Here is a 19,432-nt window from a genome sequence, read left to right as displayed (position 1 = left end):
ACTGGCTGAGGAATCGTGTGTGTCCTGGCATTGGTTTCTTAACACCATTGTCACTGGAATAGTTTAGTGGATGTATGGATTTGTGTTTTTATGTATATAAAATCTTATTTTCTATATATATATATATATATATATATATATATAAATGAATATCCTCTTCTACTGTATTTTCCTACAGATACAATGTACCTTTTTAAACCAAAGAAAATGTAGAATAAAGTTGCTAAATGCTGTCCAGGTTAAATAACATGTGAACTTCACAATTTGAAATTTCAAATGTTTTTGGGTTTGTGTATCTTGATACATTATGTTAAATTCTTCAGAAGGTAAGCCACCGTATTCTGACATCAGTGTTTAAAATTCCTTTCCCCCCCCTTGAAACAGCTTACATCTATTGCACATTTTGTACATTAAAATTGCAAATGTGTTCAAGCTAGTTTTTACACTTCATATATAAATGTATGAAATAAACTTTTATATTTTTATTGCAGTCTAATTATAGGATGGTTATGATGAAGATTTGATCTTTCATTTTGTGTCAGGTTACATCCTGTAGTGAAAAAATACAAATGTGCCGTTTTGAAGCAACCTGATTAGAAATGGAAAAATGTTCACTTTTGCTTATAATTTGGAAGACTGGTGTATAGATACAAGTTAAGGTCATTTGTTTCGATGGGTCAAATTGGTTCTTAGTGGATGCAACTACAAAATTTCATAAGACTGAACGAATCTTGTGACGGGCATTAGACAACAGTGTTTAGCCTAATTTTTTAAATGGTGACTAATATGAATTATATTTATTAAGCATTTAGTATATTGCATAATATTTCTGTTCCTTTTTGTATATGAATCTTTGAGAATGTGTTAGATCTATGAGTCTGGCTTTTAAGAGTTTCTTCATATTCTTATGCAAAATCTTAGGCAGCCAAAGAAAATGTTTGAATGATCTTCATATTGGTGTAAATCTATACTATTTTGTCTGTCAAAGTGTGTCAGTTTAGCCATCTCAAAATCTGCTTAAATCACCCCAGTATTTGCAGCAACCATACAATACACCCATGTATCTTTTGAGTTGACCACTCTCAGACCTGTCATAGCTAATCAATTTCTTGTTAACTTTTTTAACTAAATAACTAATTAATTAAATGAACTGGGGGTGAAAATCAATAGACACGAAATGGCTGGACGTTAAACGTTTCTTTTGACTGCCCAAGACTTCTGCACAGTACGTTGCATACGGTATTATGATGTATAAACGAGCACCAGGAGATTGCGGCCGAACTCGTTGATGTGTAGGAACCTAAGTGAGGAGGTGTTTGTGTTCAGTCGGAATGTTTCACATGACGGACTTCGACGAAAGCACTACATCGAAAAACAAAACCGGGAAATAAGAAAAAAAAGATCGAGAAGTTTTCGATCATGCCAGGCCTGACGGCCATAGAGCGTGGTGGTTTTAAACAGATTTTAGGTTTTCTGTCGGAGGCTGATTTGCGGGGTCTTTGCGACACGGTAACCAACAGAATGATTGTGGTTGAAAACGCTAAAGGTGCGGATGATTCTAGTTCAGTTGTGTTTTACTTCTGTTAGTTACTTATTCTCTAGTGATACACTGTATTTTAATTGGGTACTTTTCGATGTCGCAGTCCTTATTTATATGACTAAAATGATAACATTTTCCATATTAGTAAATATCCTTGGTAGTGAGTTATATGACCGGATATCGTTGTTTTGCAGAGGCAATGGAGGCTGTATTGGCGTACAGTCAGGATGCTGAAGAGTTGCTAAAGCGTAAGAAGGTGCACCGAGACGTCATTTTCAAGTATCTGGCGGCCCAGAATGTTGTCGTGCCACCCACGGCTGAGAAGAGTCAGCTAGTGAAGGCCACCCTTCAGCTATGGCGCTCGGGGAAGGTGATTACGGTGCACCCGTGAAATTTACGTTGTAATTCAGTCTATTCGATGTAGTTTGTGCACTGTGTAGAAGTTCTAATGCAGTGTGTAGACTAGTAATGTTTCCTAATGAAGGTTTCTCTTTATAGGTGTCAAGGCCGGCCATAGAAGAAAAGGAGGACAATTCAAATGTGAAGGTATTTGATTACTTGACTCTGGGGAAGGAGTTTTGTCTGTGGTTTTTCCAAGCTCTGAACTCTCAGAACCCTGCTAAAGGTCAGCCCCCTGAGCCCTGGGGTCCACAGCACTTCTGGGAGAATGCATGTCTGAAACTCCAGTCCACCATGCAAGCGGAGCAGCTGGATGAGTTCCAAGGGGCAGAACTGGTCAGCCTACGTCTCCTGGCCATGGTTAGAGAGGAAAGACTTCTCTTTAACCCCAACCTTGAGCCCCATGGCCTGAAATGTGTGACCTCACCACACGGACTGGTGGTAGTGGCTGTGGCTGGGACCATACATAGAGATTTGGTCTGTATGGGCATTTTTGAGCAGGTCTTTGGGCTCATACGTTCCCCGTTTAACAAAAAGAACTGGAAGATTAAATCAATCCATTTGAAAATAAGACATTGTAACACACTCGGAGGAGAAAATCTGTCATCACCAGCTTTAACATGCAACTCCAGTCAGCTACAACTCTACGGTGAGTGAGGGTTGTATTTTCACGCCATAAACTCTGTCTTCTTTTTCAATGAAACAAAGCTGAAACTTTTAGTTCTGTTTGGCATCTTTTTTAATGGTTTTATTCCTTTTATTGTAAAAATTTAGGGTTTAAGTTTTTCTCCAAATTGTCGGCATGAGAATGTCGGCACAGCAAACGGCCTCGCTCCCTTATTCATACTTATTAACTTGTTTTCTCATTACCGTTTATTATTAAAGGCCCGTAATATATAAGTTTAAACTCTTTTGACTTAAAAATCAACTAGACATCTCATAACGCATGTTTATAATTTCGTTACTGAAATCTGTGGTGTTTATATATGTTACGGAGTTGGGGATCATTGTCAATATTTCAATGGCTAGTATTGCAATGTTTCGGAAGACATCTGTGCGTATGCATGCATCTCATCTCCAGATATATGGTTTGTGTATTATTTTATGAGTAATGCAATGGCTATTTATCAAAAATCTTTTTTTTTTTAATTTTTTTTTTTAAAGAATCCCTTTAGGTTAAAAACCATTTATTGCCATTAATAACCAAGTTAAATGCCTGGCATGACCCTTGTTGTAAATAACATTGTAAGTGCTGTTGTTTTTCGCCTTTATCAGTTTGAAATAAACATTGAGACTGCATAACTGTATTGGAATTTATTGAACTTGAAATTTGCATGGAAATACATCTAACTCCTTTCTGTCCACTGTAGAATATGGCCTGTTAGACTAGTGATAACTTTCGCCATTAATTTTACGAACCCAAATCAATCAGACACGTTTCTAGTATCCCTGAAGTGTTTGAAGATCTGAGGTAATTTTTGAAAATGCAGAGTTGCATTACTGTTCTCACCAAAATGTTCTGTTGCATTTTAATTAAGTTTTCTCTCTTGGGTCATTCTCACAAACTTTAGAATTAAAAAGAAAAAAAAAAAAGTTAGTGATTTTATTTTTATTTATTTATGTGTATGTAGAGCAACTGACATCACCCTGTTGTTTAACAAATCATTAAATCAGAGCAACAAATGATGATTTCAATATAAATTTTATGGTCTCTAGTTTAATTTTAACCTAAACGATTTTCCAGATACGGTAACGGTTTCCTCATTTTTAAGATCAAATTACAGAAAATGAAATAAGAATTAAATCAGTGCTGTTTTTTTCTCATCTTTGCTGGAATACATTTATTGCAGAATTAAGTGGTGATGTAATAAAGCTGGTTAAATAAACAAACTGCCCAGAGGCAAAACAAATAGTTGAGACCCTGTAGGGCTGGGAAATATGACAAAATATTTTGCCGCAATTATTTTTTTCATACAATATCGAACAATTATCATGATGTAAAGTCATTATTTCTTTACTTCGAGGAACCGTTTTTGCTTAAAATTCCCATAGAATTACCATGAAATAGTTTCAGAACATGAACAATGTGGCAGCATGTTTGATATTCATTCATGTCACACCTCCCTTCGCTGACACCCTACGGGCCCTAGTATCAAGGTCAAGTCATTGGTGCTGGCTAACAGGTCCATCGATGGACAGACACCCATCCCTATCAAAAGCCCTATATCCCATATCGCCCCCTTTGGTCCGTAAACCAACGCTGTTTGGAGACCCCTCCATCACGAAAGAAGTGTCTCTCCAGGTGGATCTCTTGCATGGTTCCCCAGATGTTCTTGAATAGTCTTATCAGGGTCCTGCTCTGTTTGGAAGAAGTTGTGTACAGTTGCTTCTTCTCCAATACTGTTTATACCTAGACATTCACTGGAAGCTCAGCCTAACTGCATTTATGCCTTGCGAACTCCTTCATAGTATGAATGTCTGGAATGTGCTGTTTACCTCACTTGTATGTCACTTTGGACAGAAGCATTTCAATTCAATTTATTTTTTCAATTCAGTTCAATTTATTTGTATACTGCGTTCTCACGACATTACATTGCCTCAAAGCGCTTTACAGCATCCCCACCCAAAGCCCCCAGTGAGTAAGCCAGAGGCGACAGTGGCAAGGAAAAACTCCCAAGAAGGAGGAAACCTTAGGAGGAACCAGACTCATAGGGGGAGCCCATCCTCCTGCGGCTGGCAGAGAAAGTCAAAGTCCCATTTCCCATTTTCCCAGTCTTAATATCTGAGACACAAAGTGGGGGTGCAGGGAGGTCAAGTTACATCTAAATTATGCTAAAATGGAAAACAGTAGCATAGTTGGTTGTCCATTATTAAAAGACTACCATACGATTGGGTGGAATTGCGAATTGCATGTGATATTGCATGTGATAGGCTAATGTGTGCTACTGAGCGATTGCAATCAGGTTTGCATCCGGGCGGCAGTCCATCACGGACCTCAGTACATATCCCTGCTACAGTCCCATGGCCTACAGAAGGCTGTTCGTAGCTGCTACTGGACCACAGACATGTGGCTGAGAATGAAGCTGTGTAATTTGAGTCTGTCTTCAAACTAATTAAAAAAATTTGAGAAGACTGATCTGTTAGTCAGTGGGTTTGTGAGAATAACGTTCTCGTGCTGCCTGGGACACTTTCAAGCAATGAGGATTAATAATACATTTTCTTCCCCAAAATATCTGAATATACTCCATAAATCAGAAAAGTAGTTATTGCAGTGTGAGAGCATGAAAAGTGCAGTCTTGTGTTCAGTTCATGTTTGGAGACATACATTTTTCAGCAACAAATTTCCAACAATTCTTATTTCAGTGCAATCAATAATTAAATTATAAAATAATATTGCTAATTCAACAAACTTAATTTTCCTGTATTTCTACACCGGATTCATTCCTTGAGTGAGATGAGAGTCTGTGTGTCTGTTTGTAAAAATGTCAAAATATTTGCAAGGTTTAAGTCTATGTTGATTTTTCAGTGAATATTGAGTATTTGGACCCCGTCATGGTTTTGAAATCGGTTTTGATATAACATCTTTAAATCGGTGTTAAATTATTGTTATTGTTAATACTATTACATGTTAAACGTTGCAGGTTATTATTTATCTGGAATGAATAGATGCAGCTTGACATAATCACCACAAGGTGGCATCAGGGTTACATCTGTGGGATGCAGTCCAGGTCATATCGTATTGACACCCGCTACATGAGGAATATTAAGTTTCAGAGCAAATGCATTCTTGAATAATTTAATTAGACTTATTCCCTAAATAAGATACTGCACCATACTGTGCATTAACAGCGGAATTGTTGGGCAATAAAGGAAACGGGTAATCCACTCATTTATTAGTTATCCAAATGTATCTAAAGTGATGCAAAAGAAAAAAGTTACAAATATGTCTGAAAATGGAAATGGAAATGGAAAATTGGGGAGTGAACAGAGCAACATGATTTTGACTGATTGACTATTTATATATCTTTTTTTGACCCACTGTTTACTCGGGTTAAAGCTATCTGCTATATTGATTTTATTGTTCTGTTCTACTCTGCAAACTTCATCCTCTCCAACATGTAGTTCCGGTGTTAATTATGTGTCCGCCTGACCCTAAATTTGGACATCATAGCTCCACCAGATAAAACTCACTTACTGAAAACATACGGTGTCTGTCTTGCCGTTTTCCATCGGACACGCGAGCTTTCTCAAACAGTGTTATGATCCAGAGTTCCCACTAGGTGGCAGCCTAATTCCGCTTGATAAGCAGTCGATGGGTTTGTTAACGTTAATTTGCCAACTTCCCGGCTCCTGTGTGCTCCCGTTAATGCTCATTCATTTCTGCTGATGAACGAAAGGCTTTCTCCACTAACTCAACGATGTCGCCATTGGCTCATGCGGAGCCTTGTTCATTAGCTGAGATTTTTTAATATGAGATAGATAGATAGATAGATAGATAGATAGATAGATAGATAGATAGATAGATAGATAGATAGATAGATAGATAGATAGAGCGAGAAAGAGAGAGAGAGAGAGAGAGGGGGGGGGGAGAGGGAAAGAGAAGTATGGTCAGGTTAGTTTAGGCCACTAAGCCCACAGGGTGAATGATTTTCATAGCTAATCAGGTTTAACATAAGGTCCAAAGATAGAAATGCTTCCAGGAAGAAACATACCTTCACACAGACTTAGAATTATGTGTTTTATAAGAATATATAACCTTAATCATATATGCATATAAATAATTTGTCTCAGGCAAAACTCTAGAGGATTTTATTTATTAGAGATTTTGAACAATAACAAAAATACCTTTAATTCCTGGTTTTATTTGTTCATGCTTGTGTAAAAAAAACAATTCACATTACTTATAGAGAAAATGAAACAGCCTTAATCGTTGCTTCCAGCAGCTCTTAGCCTGAAGAATAATTTTTGCAGAGAGACTGTTAATGACATTTATTCATGCATGCACTACAAAGTAATCAAAGTTTTGAAGAGGGATATTTTCCCTCCTCATTTGTTTACTTATTTATACATTCCAGACATGATGATCCCCCCCCCCTTCCTCTCTGTTGTGTCTGGAGTAGAGGTGGAGCTGGGCATTTGGAATTTTGAAAATATACCTCCTAGAAGTATATTTTTGAGTAAGGTTATAACTGAGTCCTTGTGTCTCAGAGTAACATCATAATCGGTTATTTTTGTCATCCATGGGAAGCATTAGAAGTGCCGTATGGGTGAAATTAGGATGATTCCAAGGACCCCTGAGTGACTGGGGGCCCCAATATGTTTGGCAATAATGGGATATTGATGGATTTCCTCACACATTATGCTGGTAGCTCTGTAGTGCCTGAACTGCACTACCATATGATTGTGGGGGCTCTTGGTCTCTGTTCTCGCATCTGGATGTTTACTCTCTTCCCTGTCGTTGGACTTGCCTTGTTAATTAATTACTTCGTTGCCTTCAAGTAAATGGCTGTTGCTACAAGTGATAAAATGATGGGATTTTACATTTAGGAAGTTTACACCTCAATGTCCTTCCAACAATTTTCACGATGTAATATGGCAAAAATATAATATTTTATTAGGCATGGATCATGGTGAATATTAAACAGAGCATTTCATATTTAAACATAAGTATGTGTTTATACGCGTGGCCTGTAATGAACTGGCATCCCGTGCAGTGTGCACCTTTGCCTTAGCCTTGGGATAGACTTCATCCTGGATAAGTGGCTGGAAGATTGATGATATGGTTAACTAGTGCTTGGAGATGGCCTGGTATATTTTTGAGGGTACGTCCTGTAATAAGGTCCTGGAGTGAAGAATATGCTACGGAATGGATGGATGGATGGATGGATGAATAGATGGATGGATGGATGCATGAGTAGGGTCACCCTGGAACTTTGTGCTGCCTCCAACATGCAATCTAAAAACATGCTTAAACACAGAATTGGCCAATAACTGCCATAAGGGGGACCACTGCTCTGATGCTCTACAAGCTAGCAAATGCTGCATCTTCTGCCGACACATCTTACCGAAACAAATGACCACAGGAATCTTTTCGTCAAACTATTCTTTACTTATATGTTATGATAAATTTCATCCTTAGTTACAAGTACTTTGTTACTTAAACACTTGCTTCTGTTTTAGTGAAGTAGGTTCCATGTCCATGAATGACAAGGAAGCCGCTTACATCTGACCTGCACTGATGAGACACGCAGGTGGTGAATTTAATGGAAATACGTTGTTTCACGAAAGCGTGATTTTTTTATTTTTCACAAGAAATGACCTGAAATTACAAAGTGCAAAATATCGTTCACCCTTCCATTTAAAAAACCATAAATTATTTAATATAGAATTTAAATATGTAATATTAAAAGAGAAATAATGAAAAATTAACATAATCTGAAGAGACCAAACACCAGTTAATCTTTAGAGTGTTACAGAAGTATTTTTCTCGGTTGGTTGATGACAAACTAATGATGAATAATAATGAATTATGATGCATATTATTGTTTATTGCATCTATACTATGTTTTGCTTGTATTTTGTATATACATGCAGTCCCCAGGTTAAGAACACCTGACTTACAGACAATTCGTACTTACGAACAAACTGCCGTAAGCCATATAAAAAATTTGGGCTGAATACAATAGCTACTTTGTGACGCGCCTGAAAACATTACACGGCTACACGGCGGTTTGTCAGATCGAGGTACAAGGTATTATTATTATAAACTGTATTGTTAGTGTTCTGACACTCCAGCAGATTCAACGTAACGACAAACTTAGGGAACGAATCTCGTTCGTAACCTGGGGACTGTCTGTATTGTATGTTATTGTTCGCTATTCTGTTATTGCTATTTATTGTTCTTCATCATTATGTGTTGTTTATGTCCACAGGGAGGTACGCAAGCAGGTACTTCATTGTACTTCTGCTTGTACAAATGACTATAAAACATCTGAACGCCCTTTAATCCCTTGTTCCATAACAGAGAATGATTTCGGCCTGATGGCTATTTCAGAGTCTCTTGATTTCCTTTCACATGTCCCATTCAGGACGAGGTACAGCTGTAGAGGCAGCAGCTATGAATATTCAGGCAGACATCTGATTTTGAACGATGTGCTGAAATGGATGCTGCTGCAGTTGTGCCAAGCTGCAAGCTGCAAGATTTGTAGGTTCACTGAATCGCACCAGAATAGCAGCTTAGCTGACTTCCTCGTGCACCCCTGTAGTGAGACCAGGGATGCCAAACAGAAGCTTGTGACATGGAGATTGGGGGGGGCGGGAAGGAACTCGGTGTGTAGAGTTGAGATGTGTCTTACAAAATGGTGGAGAGAAGCAAAAACAAGAGGCAGCTGTTTTTGGCATCAGCATAACAGAAACACAAGTAAAATGGGCACTGGGTCACGGACACAGTGTACAGTGGGGATCATGCTCATGTGTCATGATCTCGGGTTCTGGATCTCAGCCCAAAACAGAAGAGAATCTTAAATGATTGGTAGTCGGCTGAGCTGAATGAATGTTCGATGACCGGACTTTGTGTGAGACATGCCCCCCCCACCATCTTACGGAAACCAAGGATTATTTGTGCAATAAAGGCAGAAAAAAGGTCTCTACAGGCTCCGACTGGGTTTATTTCACACTGATACTGTCAGCAGAGAGACCCATTTAATTAAGGCTCAGTCTGTCAAATGTCTAGCGTTTTCTAATTGAATGAGAGGGTTTGTTTTGGAATGAGACGGTCCTCATCCGGTGGCATGCTGTCATAAGTCAGGTTCTGCAGGATTGATAATCTAGCTGTAAACAGCTGGCAGCTTGTTTAGTGGTGATATACACACAGATGAATACGCCCTTGAGATTCGCCTGTTTCCCGCCTTTGAAGGACAGTATTTCATTGCGCAATGGACCGGGCAGGCGGTGTTATTTTGGGAGGAGGGCCCGGGTTGCCTGATTTTATGCTTGCCATCGCCATTGCAGGGAAATCTTATTCCCCATAGCGTTGGCTAACCTCGCTTATCATTCACCCTTTGGAGTGGCGCTTCTTCCAGTTTCAGTCCTCAGCCTCAATGGAAATCAAACACTATCAGGCCAATGAAGATTTTTTTTTTTCCAGATCCTGCATTAAATTCCTCTGACAGAAACTGTGCTGTGATGATAGTGCTGGTGAAGCAAAATCCATCCCCTTTGCAATGAGGGTATTATCATTAATATTCACAAAAAAAATACGCCTATAGCCTCTTTTTTAGTCAAGTGCATACAGAGGGCATTCTGGGTCTCTTTTAAATGTAGGTAGTAGCAGTTTGTGCTAAAACCGTGTACTAAACATAAAGATTGACCCCCCTCTAAATCACTGAATCTCAGCGGGAAGCGAAATTTCTTTTTCTAGTTTTGACTTGAGGGCACCAGACGTTTGGCAATGAATCACGCTTTCTGTTCCACTTTTGCTGGATAAATAATCCCTGAGATGGCACAGTATTCTGTCCTGCACCCCACTCGTGTCCCAGCATGTTGACATTTCCTCGTTCTCGCCACTTGCTACATGAGTAACGTCTGTGCAGATCATTTATGAACATGACCGTGAAGACCGTGAGCAATGTGGAGACCGCATCTAGCTGAACATGGAGAGCTTAATGGAGGTGACAATTTGTCTGTTTGTGACAACATTTTAGAAAGCTTATATACTGTATTACAGATCCTATATGAAAGGGTACAACTCACATTTCCATGGGAATCCCCCACCATACCGAGCGGGGGGGCTCCTGACTATAACAGGTCAGGTCAGGTCAGACTGGGGAGCAAGCACTGGTACAGCGACACGCGATCCAGCCCCATCTTGTGCAAATGGGTGTCTATCTAGCCATGTGTTACGTGGGCGTCCCCTCAGCCTGGTCCAGCCACTCAGGTTATCAGCAATGAGGATCCCATGAGCCGGATCATCCTCAGAGAAACGCCATAGTGCCGTAACTGACGCTCCATCACAAAGCAGGTAACGTGCCTCATTCGGGACTCCTCTAGCAACTGCTCCTTCATCACAAAGTCAAACCAGCGGTACCCAAGGATTCTCCAAAGAGACACAGTACCAAAGGAGCATTTGTATGAAATGTGTAATGAAATGCAGGACAAATCACTAAATGGATTTAGAATAATAAGTTTTCAGGGGGACCGTCCTTAAATTCGGTCTAGAACCCCCTTTGCCCTTCACTCTTGCAGAGTTTAGATCCATATAGCATGATGTATCCCAAGGCATAGGTCTTTCCGATGTGTTCAAATATTAATTAAATACTCAGCGTTTAAAAACCTGCAGTGGATGTTGAAGTTTGGCCTGCGCACCTGTATCTCAGCAAGTCTATGAGAAGACATTATCTATTAAAGGTCAGAATATATTGAGCTGATTCCAGGAACATTTTCGCTGCACTCCAGGGACTGTTTAGTGTTATTTCCAGCACTGTTTTCACATTCTCAAGAGATTATTTTGTATTGATCTCAAGATTCAAGGCTGAGATTGTGTAGGGAACTTTCTTTTTTGTGTAGGTGGATCCCAAGGAGACCTCTGGCAGATCTGTTCTGATTGAGCAGGTTAAAGCCGACTCCTGATAGACTAGATGGGACTCGAGATTGAGCAAGAGCCCCCCCAGGAGGACTGTGTGGCCAACATGGGCAGTGCTGCTTCTCCCTGTATGCACAGGGTTAACTTTGCTCTGTCCTGCCAGCTCCCGTCAGCTGCCACCCCATATCATGGACAGTCTGGTCCTGATGGACTCTTTCGCCTGTTTAATTGAGGTGATGGATACCTGTGGCATTTATCTAAGTTCCAGGAGGGCGATTAAGATATATTTCTTTCATGATTCACTTCTTTACACCAGACAAGGTCATTTAGTTAGGTTTTCTTCAAAATGTCCATTTAACTGCAGTTTTTTCAAACCTTTTAAAACATGACATAATGTCTTTGTTGAGTCTAACTTATTGGCTTGAAATCAAAGTAATACCTGTCTTTCAGGGAATCTGCCCCTCTACCTACCATTTTATATTCTTCCTGTCTAAAATGAATGCTGAGTGACATGAATAAAACAGCTACCATCTACGCTGGTCCAAAAAGCCCTCCCTTATTTAATCATTCATGCTACATTTACCTGATTGCCCTTGGCATTTTTGCTGCCTGGCAATAATCAATTTATAAATCCCCATTCGGTGCCTTTCCGCTGCATAAGTTTCAATTAAGAGTGCGTTGATGGGCGCCCCCCTGTGCTGAGGTCATCAGTGCGGTCCTCTGCCAGCTCCGTGGGCCATCCTCCCAAACCGTACTCACCCAACTTCCTGTCTGTGTCCCAAAACCACTCACTGCTCACGCGACATCAACCCTGAGATCTGAAAGCCTAACCTCTACTCACTCCTACAGAACTCCACTTATTAGCCGACCTCACAAACCAATAAAATAATTATACTAATTAATACTGCTATTGGTGTTATCGGTGAAATTTTAGGGTTTCTAACCCCATGTAAGTAGCCACTTATTATAAATAAGTATTCAAATAAAGGCCACCTTTTTCTAGTATTCCACACACTGTAGGACACTTTTCAATAAGGTGACAGTAGATCATTATCTTTTAGGCTGTGAGAAGGTGAAACACTCAATCTTTGCCTCCCAGTCAAAGCCGTATGTCTCTCAGGTGCATTGCAATTGTAATGATAATCTGCTAACATTGTCTAAGAAACGATAACATCAAAGACAATTTAGGAAATTGTTTCATTGCTGCTCAGAATATTTCACTCTGCAAAGATTTCTTATGTATTTAAAGTTTTTAGAAAGTAGCTGCGAGCTTTGGGGTGTAATTATCCCACAGTTTTACCTGCAGCACTGATGAAAGGTTTGTTCGGCCCCCATCTGCCCATGTGAAAATTACCCACCTCCCCCTGCAGCTGCATTATTGGCTATTGTGTCTCCCACCATGGGGGAAATACAGGGGTGACAAACATATCATTGTAATTAGCAGCTGCCTCTTCTTCCTCTCCGCCTCCTTTGACGCAGCTTCAGTTTAGGCCACTTGTGCATGTTTAGCTATTATAAAAGCTGTCAGACGGCAATCAGTTCTGTTTCATGCCTCTTGGATCACGGCTCTGACAGCTCAGACATGGCCCCAGGCAGAAGACACTGGAAAAGGGCCTTTATAACACATTCGAAAATAACCTCTCACGTTGCTCCTTTCTGCTGATGCCTGAACTGACCTCTCAGTGGTCCCCAAAAAAGTTTGTACTCTGCACAGTGCACTGCTGATGCTTCCTAAGCAATGCTGGTGCCAGTCAATCAAAATGTCCACAACTGACGTACATATTATTATTTATTTAAGCAGTATCTGTTTACGGTGTCTTTGCCGTAATTGTGAATCGGGTGGCACAGTAGGTTAGGCGTTCAAATCTCCCCTAGTGTGTGAGCAGGTTGCATGTTCTCTCTGTGTTGTGTGGGTATCCTGCTGGAGTCCAAAGACATGGTGCTGGAAATCTAAATTGCCCACAGTAAGTATATGTGTCCTGTGGAGGACTGGAATCCCTTCCAGCACGTACCTCTGCCCTATCCTGCCTGGGATAGGCTCCAGGTGACCCTGACCAGGCTAAGTACTTACATAATGGATGGAAGATTGTGAATGCCATTTTAATCATCTTTGTGTAGTTTAACATTGATAACATTTCTAACAATGCCTTAGCAGTGTAATGAGATGACTCTGGTGACACCTGGACCCTCTTACTGGAATAACTCTTCCGTAGGACTTGCTGACTGCAGCAGCTGAGCTGTCTGTCTGTATGTATATGAGGAAAGGATTGCAGGCATAGAAGCATAGATGCAGAGCTCACAGTCAGGCGAATGAGCAGTATGAACAGGCAGACAATGGGACCAGACAGGCAAATGGATGGACAGACAGGCTGGCAGGCAGATAGAAAAACAGACAGGCTGGCAGACAGACAGAGAGACAGCAGACAGGCTGGCAGACAGACAGACAAACCGGCAGGTAGACAGATGGGCAGGAAAACAAACAGATAGGCTGGCAGACAGACAGATAAACAGCAGACAGGCTGGCGGACAGACAGATAGGAAAACAGACAGATAGGCTGGCAGGCAGAAAGACAGACCTGCAGGCAAGCAGGTAGATAAACAGGCAGGCATGCAAACAGACAGATAGTCAGGTAGAAAGACTGGTGGACAGACAGACAGGCTGGCAGAGAGATAGATAGGCAGACAGGCAGGCAGGACTGGCTGAAAGACAGATATACCGCCAGATAGACAGACAGGCTGGCAGGTATATGGACAGGCAGACAGACAGGAAAACATACAGACAGGCAGGCAGGCAGCCAGGTAGGCAGGCAGGCAAGCAAACAGACAGGTAGATTGACAGACTGGCGGACAGACAAGAGGGCAGGCAGGCAAACAAACAGTTAAAAGGCAGACAGATAGACTGCAGACAGGCAGGTAGACAAGCAGCCAGATATACAGGCAGGGAGGAAGACAGGAGAGACAGATAAGCCATAGGGCAGGCAGACAGGTGGACAGACAGTCTGAAGCAGACAGAAAGGCTAGACAGATAGACAGACAAACAGGCAAGTATTCAGTAGTATCAGAGAGACAAGCAGAAAGGGGAATTAGAGCAGTCAGCAGATGGGCATACTTGTATTGGGATGCAGCCAAACACCCCAGCAGGCAGGTAGCCCGGCTAAGAAACTGGCAGGCTGTACTCTGCAGCTCCCATACTCTGCTACCAGCTTCACCCCACACTCTCAGACACACCCCAATCTCACAACAAGATCTCACACCCTCATCTCACACCCAGACCTTACACCCTGATCTGCTTTCATGTTTTGGTGGTTTCCAGATTGGTCTCCAGTAGCTGCAATGTAAATTTGTCACAACAGGCAGGACAGTGAAAACAAATGAACATGAATCAACCATGACCACTCAGGGGCGACGGTGACAGCTGGAGGTGGAGGACATGAGACATGAAGATGGGACAGCGGAACTGGGCTAACCAGCTCTGATCCGGCCATGGGCTCGCTAAGTAAGTGCTGGCACACAAACTGGCGATATCTGATCCACCGTTAGTGCCGGGCGCTTCCGTAACTTTAAAAATGCAAAAGTGGGAAAGTCTCCAGTGGATCTAGGCCGGCGGTTTGATTCAGATTTTATTATCTGCAATGGTTCTATAATAAGCAGGAACTGTCCTTTTGGATTAACCACGGCTGGAGGGGCTGTGGTCCCATTTCCCCGCCGCCCCCACGTTCGAGTGGGTGGAAACACTGACAGATTCTCTCCTTGCGTCAGGAAGGGGAACAGGCAGGGAGCAGTCGCAGGACGTTTTGAGTGGGGAAAACAGGTCTGCAGCCATTCACACCCCTGCTATCTCTTAATATGGCGAATGATGACAAACTCTCATCAAGTAATGCCCTCTATCAAATTGCACGCATACATACACAAACGTGTAGACTATACAGTATTACATATATACAGGCACATGTATCATAAAATGTGTATTTGTTTTTATACTGAATATATGCGTTAGTATACAGACATAAACACATGAGCAGATGTTATGGTTTGACTGAGTGTAACAATGACCTTGTTGAAGAAGCCTTTGTTCATCATGGTGTGAAAGTATGTTATTGTCTGGTGGTTTCTGTGATGCTCCTGTGGTGTGTGACAGGGCCAGGGCTGTGAGGGGGTGGGGGGGGCGTGTGTGTGTGTGTAGGTGGGGGGGGAAGGGGGTGGGACTGCAGACTTACTCAAAGGATCACGACGGTGTGAGAGTCATGCGATATTAAGCAGAGCGTGGGAAAGCCTGCACAGAGGGTGGAGGGAGCTACCGTCAGCAGCAGCTCGCAGGCCTACCCTTAGTCAGGCAGCTGGCAGGCCTACCCTTAGTCAGGCAGCTGACAGGCCTACCCTTAGTCAGGCAGCTCGCATCCCTACCCTTAGTCAGGCAGCTCGCAGGCCTACCCTTAGTCAGGCAGCTGACAGGCCTACCCTTAGTCAGGCAGCTCGCATCCCTACCCTTAGTCAGGCAGCTCACAGGCCTACCCTTAGTCAGGCAGCTCGCAGGCCTACCCTTAGTCAGACAGCTGGCAGCCCTACCCTTAGTCAGGCAGCTGGCAGGCCTACCCTTAGTCAGGGATGTGAGCGACTGAGAGGACGGGTAGGAAGATGGAGATGGACAGGAGCAGGTCCTGCCTGACTCACACACATTTGCAGTCATCATCTCATTGAGTGTTTAATACATAAGCTGATATACTATAAATAGTCAGTACTTCTTATTTTGGACCAAAATCTCTTGACTTTCAGATTTAAGACAAATAACTCTAAGGTCTAAGATGGACTAAGATCAGTTTTTGTCAGTTTCTATCTCAAGGATTTCACTGATTGAAGAGCACATTTCCAAAACTCATTTTTTGTTTTCCTTTTAGACGAGATCATCAATGACCTAAAGTAGGGCTTCTTCATCGTATGTTATAGTACTGAGAACCGAAACTCACTCAGTCCTCATGTAATACATCGAAGAACTTTTGTTAAAGTTCCAAAACTCTCAAAGTCCACAGAAATTTTCTCAAAAATGTATCCTGTCAATTGAGAGAGTTGCTCTTCACTTTAGGTTTACTAGGCACATATTGGTCCACTACCTATATAACATATATGTTATGCCAAATTAGTGAATATCACTCTGGTTGGTCTGAATTTATTGACTTTTCCTTATTATTCAATAATCTATAAACTTTTGTCACTTTTTAAATCACAGAAATATCTGTCAAAGTACACAGTGGGCAACAGACATAATGTTCTTCTGATTCTATAGTGATCATTATGTTGTTTATTATATATCCGATGATTAGAAGCATATTGCCTGATTCAGGGGGTGTGTGAGCCAGTTTTCCTGGACGTTACAACACCTAATATATATAACAGCAAGTGTAACTTTATGTAGATCAGAAAGTGTCCCTGAAGTTCATCTCTGCACTGCTGTCTTACCGGTTCAGGCATTAATCTAAACATCACCCCACTCCTGATCTGAGACCTCAGCTCAAGTCATTTTTATTGCCTTGTTTTGCCCCTTGCCCAGTGAACAAACGCTTTTATTATCACACTTACATTAGTCGAAGCCCTCTTACTTACACAGGGGCTTTTAGGAATGTGCCCATGTGCCTCACATCATCGACAGAGTGTTTCTTCTACAAAGACATGCTTTCATTTATTTCGCAGATGGACGGCGTCAAAAGCATTGCCTTCAGGATTTATCATCGTTTTGTAGAGAAAAGCTCAATAAATAAAAAACTGAACGAATCAGTTTAAAAATACTGTTTTGTGTCTTTGGAATGGGTGGTTTTGTTGATGGTCTCAAATCCCTGAATCTACCTTACTTGGCTGTCATTCCTGCTCCAAACGAAACAAGGCTGATCATGTGACAGGTTGGCTTTCACCATTCATATACTAGAGCACACATGCCGAAAACAGACATACACACATTTATATGGTGCCAGCAACAATATAAATGAATTGTCTTTTTCGATTGCAAATAAACAGAAATATACATAACTAAGAAAAATAGTTAATGCAAATGAGACATTAAAATTATTAACTTTCTATTTGTCAGTTTGACATTCATTTAAATTGCAATATTTAACAATAAATGCAAGCTGTAGAATAAGCATTTCTAGGTGTCGTACTTGCTGCCGATGCAGAGCCTGGTCTCGCAAACTGTGAATTTAGGTCAGACCTCCATCACACTCCCTTCACCCGCTCTGGGGGTGTTGGGACTGTGTTGGGCGCAAGGTTTGGATGGGAGGATGATCTGCTGTGGTTAAGCATGCTTTCGTGACCAGACCATCAGAGATGCACGAAGTGAGGTGCACTGTGGGTAAATGCCTTTCATGTCTGCATTACCCCTGTCTCGCACTGGCACTGTGCCCATGTTCGTGAAACCTGACGTGTTACGTGCCCAGCGTGTGGAGAAGGCACAGCACGTAAATGTTACAAAGCCTCCGTTACTCAATGGGCGCACATGCCGTCTGTTACATGTAATATTGTGACAGTTTGAGTTTTCCCTTGTCACAAAAGTGCTTCGCGGTCGAATGAGAGTTTAATCTATTATTTATCAGCCGGGGCGTGGTGTCTAAGATGGCCGAGGATCCAGCGCTGGCAAACTATGCAGTTCTGAATTATGTAGGTCTACCTGGCACATGTACATTGAACGGTGAGATTTTTTAATGGCAGGAAAATTCCCTTTCATTAAGTGAAAACTAATCACACCTTTCTACCTGTAATTAGCCTGACTGTACTCATTCAGAATGAAGTCTTATGTATTTGCATGTATCTTCATAGGCACAGTACAGACACTAAAGCCCCTGTCTATATATGCTAATGAAGTACCATTTTAGCATCACACAGGGGGTCTGAGTTTCCTGTGGCATTTAATGGGGTGGGGGGGGGGGGCAAAGAATGGGGTGTGTGAGGCACTAAAAGGATATTTGTGTCATGTCCCTGGGAAGAAACAGCCCCCCAGGGGCTTGTGGGGTGGGTGGGCAGTGGCTATTTGGAAGGCTGTTTGGTAGCAGTTATTCATTATAATAAAGCAGTCTGCGATTACCAATCGACAAGGAGGCTCAGCTGTTAGCGCATAGCGCTTATATTGGTGTGAAAGCGGTGGGTCCAGGTGGGGGGCCAGCTGACCTCTAAGCTATGTGTGGCGCGACACGACTCACACGCACAGGATGAACATAGCGCCAGTGCTTGTTATATGTATACACATTGTGTGTAACTGTGATGTCACACAGCTTGTGCATGAACAATAATACTGCTATTTGTTATTTTTTCCAAACCAGCAATGCTAATTTCTTTGCTTTTTGTATCTCCTCTGTTCGTGAATTTGCCTCACATCCCACGAGATGTAACCAGCAAGTAATAAATTCAACAAATACATTCTAAAAAAAGGTCGCAGGTGTACTAGAGAACCTAGTAACTAGAGGTATAGCTCAAATAATATGTGTAAAATGGTCCCTCAGGCTCCGTAGCGACAGTTAATCTTTCTGAAAAAAACGAAAGGGGAGGTGAGAATTGTGCTGTTTGAGCTTTCCAGCAGGAGTGATCCGTATGACCTCCAGAACCTCTGACCCCAGCAGTCAAAGCTCATCAATTGTAACCCATGTGCTGTGAAATTAATGGCTTTTCTTTGCCTGCAGATGTCTAGATTGACTCTTGCAAATAGGAAATTGCCTGACTTGTTTTTATGTCCCCCCTCCCCCTCCGCCCTCGCCCCCCCACACGTTCAAATTCTCCTTCTGCTACTCAGATCTGTCATAACTCAGTGTTCGGGCTGCTATCCCATATAAGAAGCCACCTGCCTTAATTTTAACCAGGTCTTTATCTACAAAGAGCGATCACGCCTATGGAAGCTCGCAATGGGGCACCGCGACAGACAGGCTATCAGCACT

General features: G+C 41.8%; 1 protein-coding gene across 3 annotated transcripts; it reads left to right on the top strand.

Annotated features, from left to right (window-relative positions):
• The first annotated feature begins 1,079 nt into the window (after nt 1-1,079).
• Nucleotides 1,080-3,241, top strand: cunh3orf38 (chromosome unknown C3orf38 homolog). Of its 3 annotated transcripts, XM_049001255.1 has the most exons (4): nt 1,080-1,546; nt 1,735-1,910; nt 2,039-2,086; nt 2,166-2,365. In XM_049001255.1, exons 1-4 carry the CDS (start codon nt 1,420-1,422, stop codon nt 2,217-2,219), a joined length of 405 nt encoding a protein of 134 aa, XP_048857212.1. In that variant the 5' UTR covers nt 1,080-1,419; the 3' UTR covers nt 2,220-2,365. The 3 variants fall into 3 exon arrangements, with proteins under 3 accessions (XP_048857212.1, XP_048857210.1, XP_048857209.1); XM_049001253.1 differs by having other exon boundaries at nt 1,081-1,509; nt 2,039-3,241; XM_049001252.1 differs by having other exon boundaries at nt 1,088-1,546; nt 2,039-3,241.
• The last annotated feature ends 16,191 nt before the right edge of the window (nt 3,242-19,432 follow it).

The sequence above is a fragment of the Brienomyrus brachyistius genome, unplaced genomic scaffold (genome assembly GCF_023856365.1).
Source record: "Brienomyrus brachyistius isolate T26 unplaced genomic scaffold, BBRACH_0.4 scaffold57, whole genome shotgun sequence".
Classification (NCBI taxonomy): domain Eukaryota; kingdom Metazoa; phylum Chordata; class Actinopteri; order Osteoglossiformes; family Mormyridae; genus Brienomyrus; species Brienomyrus brachyistius.
This window is presented reverse-complemented; position numbering and strand designations above follow the sequence as displayed.

Excerpts from the sequence above, each read along its gene's own strand:
- cunh3orf38 (XM_049001252.1), top strand. The coding sequence starts at position 1,420 with ATGCCAGGCCTGACGGCCATAGAGCGTGGTGGTTTTAAACAGATTTTA. Across the intron at positions 1,547-1,734 it reads TGTGGTTGAAAACGCTAAAG|AGGCAATGGAGGCTGTATTG; the intron begins GTGCGGATGATT and ends GTTGTTTTGCAG. Across the intron at positions 1,911-2,038 it reads AGCTATGGCGCTCGGGGAAG|GTGTCAAGGCCGGCCATAGA; the intron begins GTGATTACGGTG and ends TTCTCTTTATAG.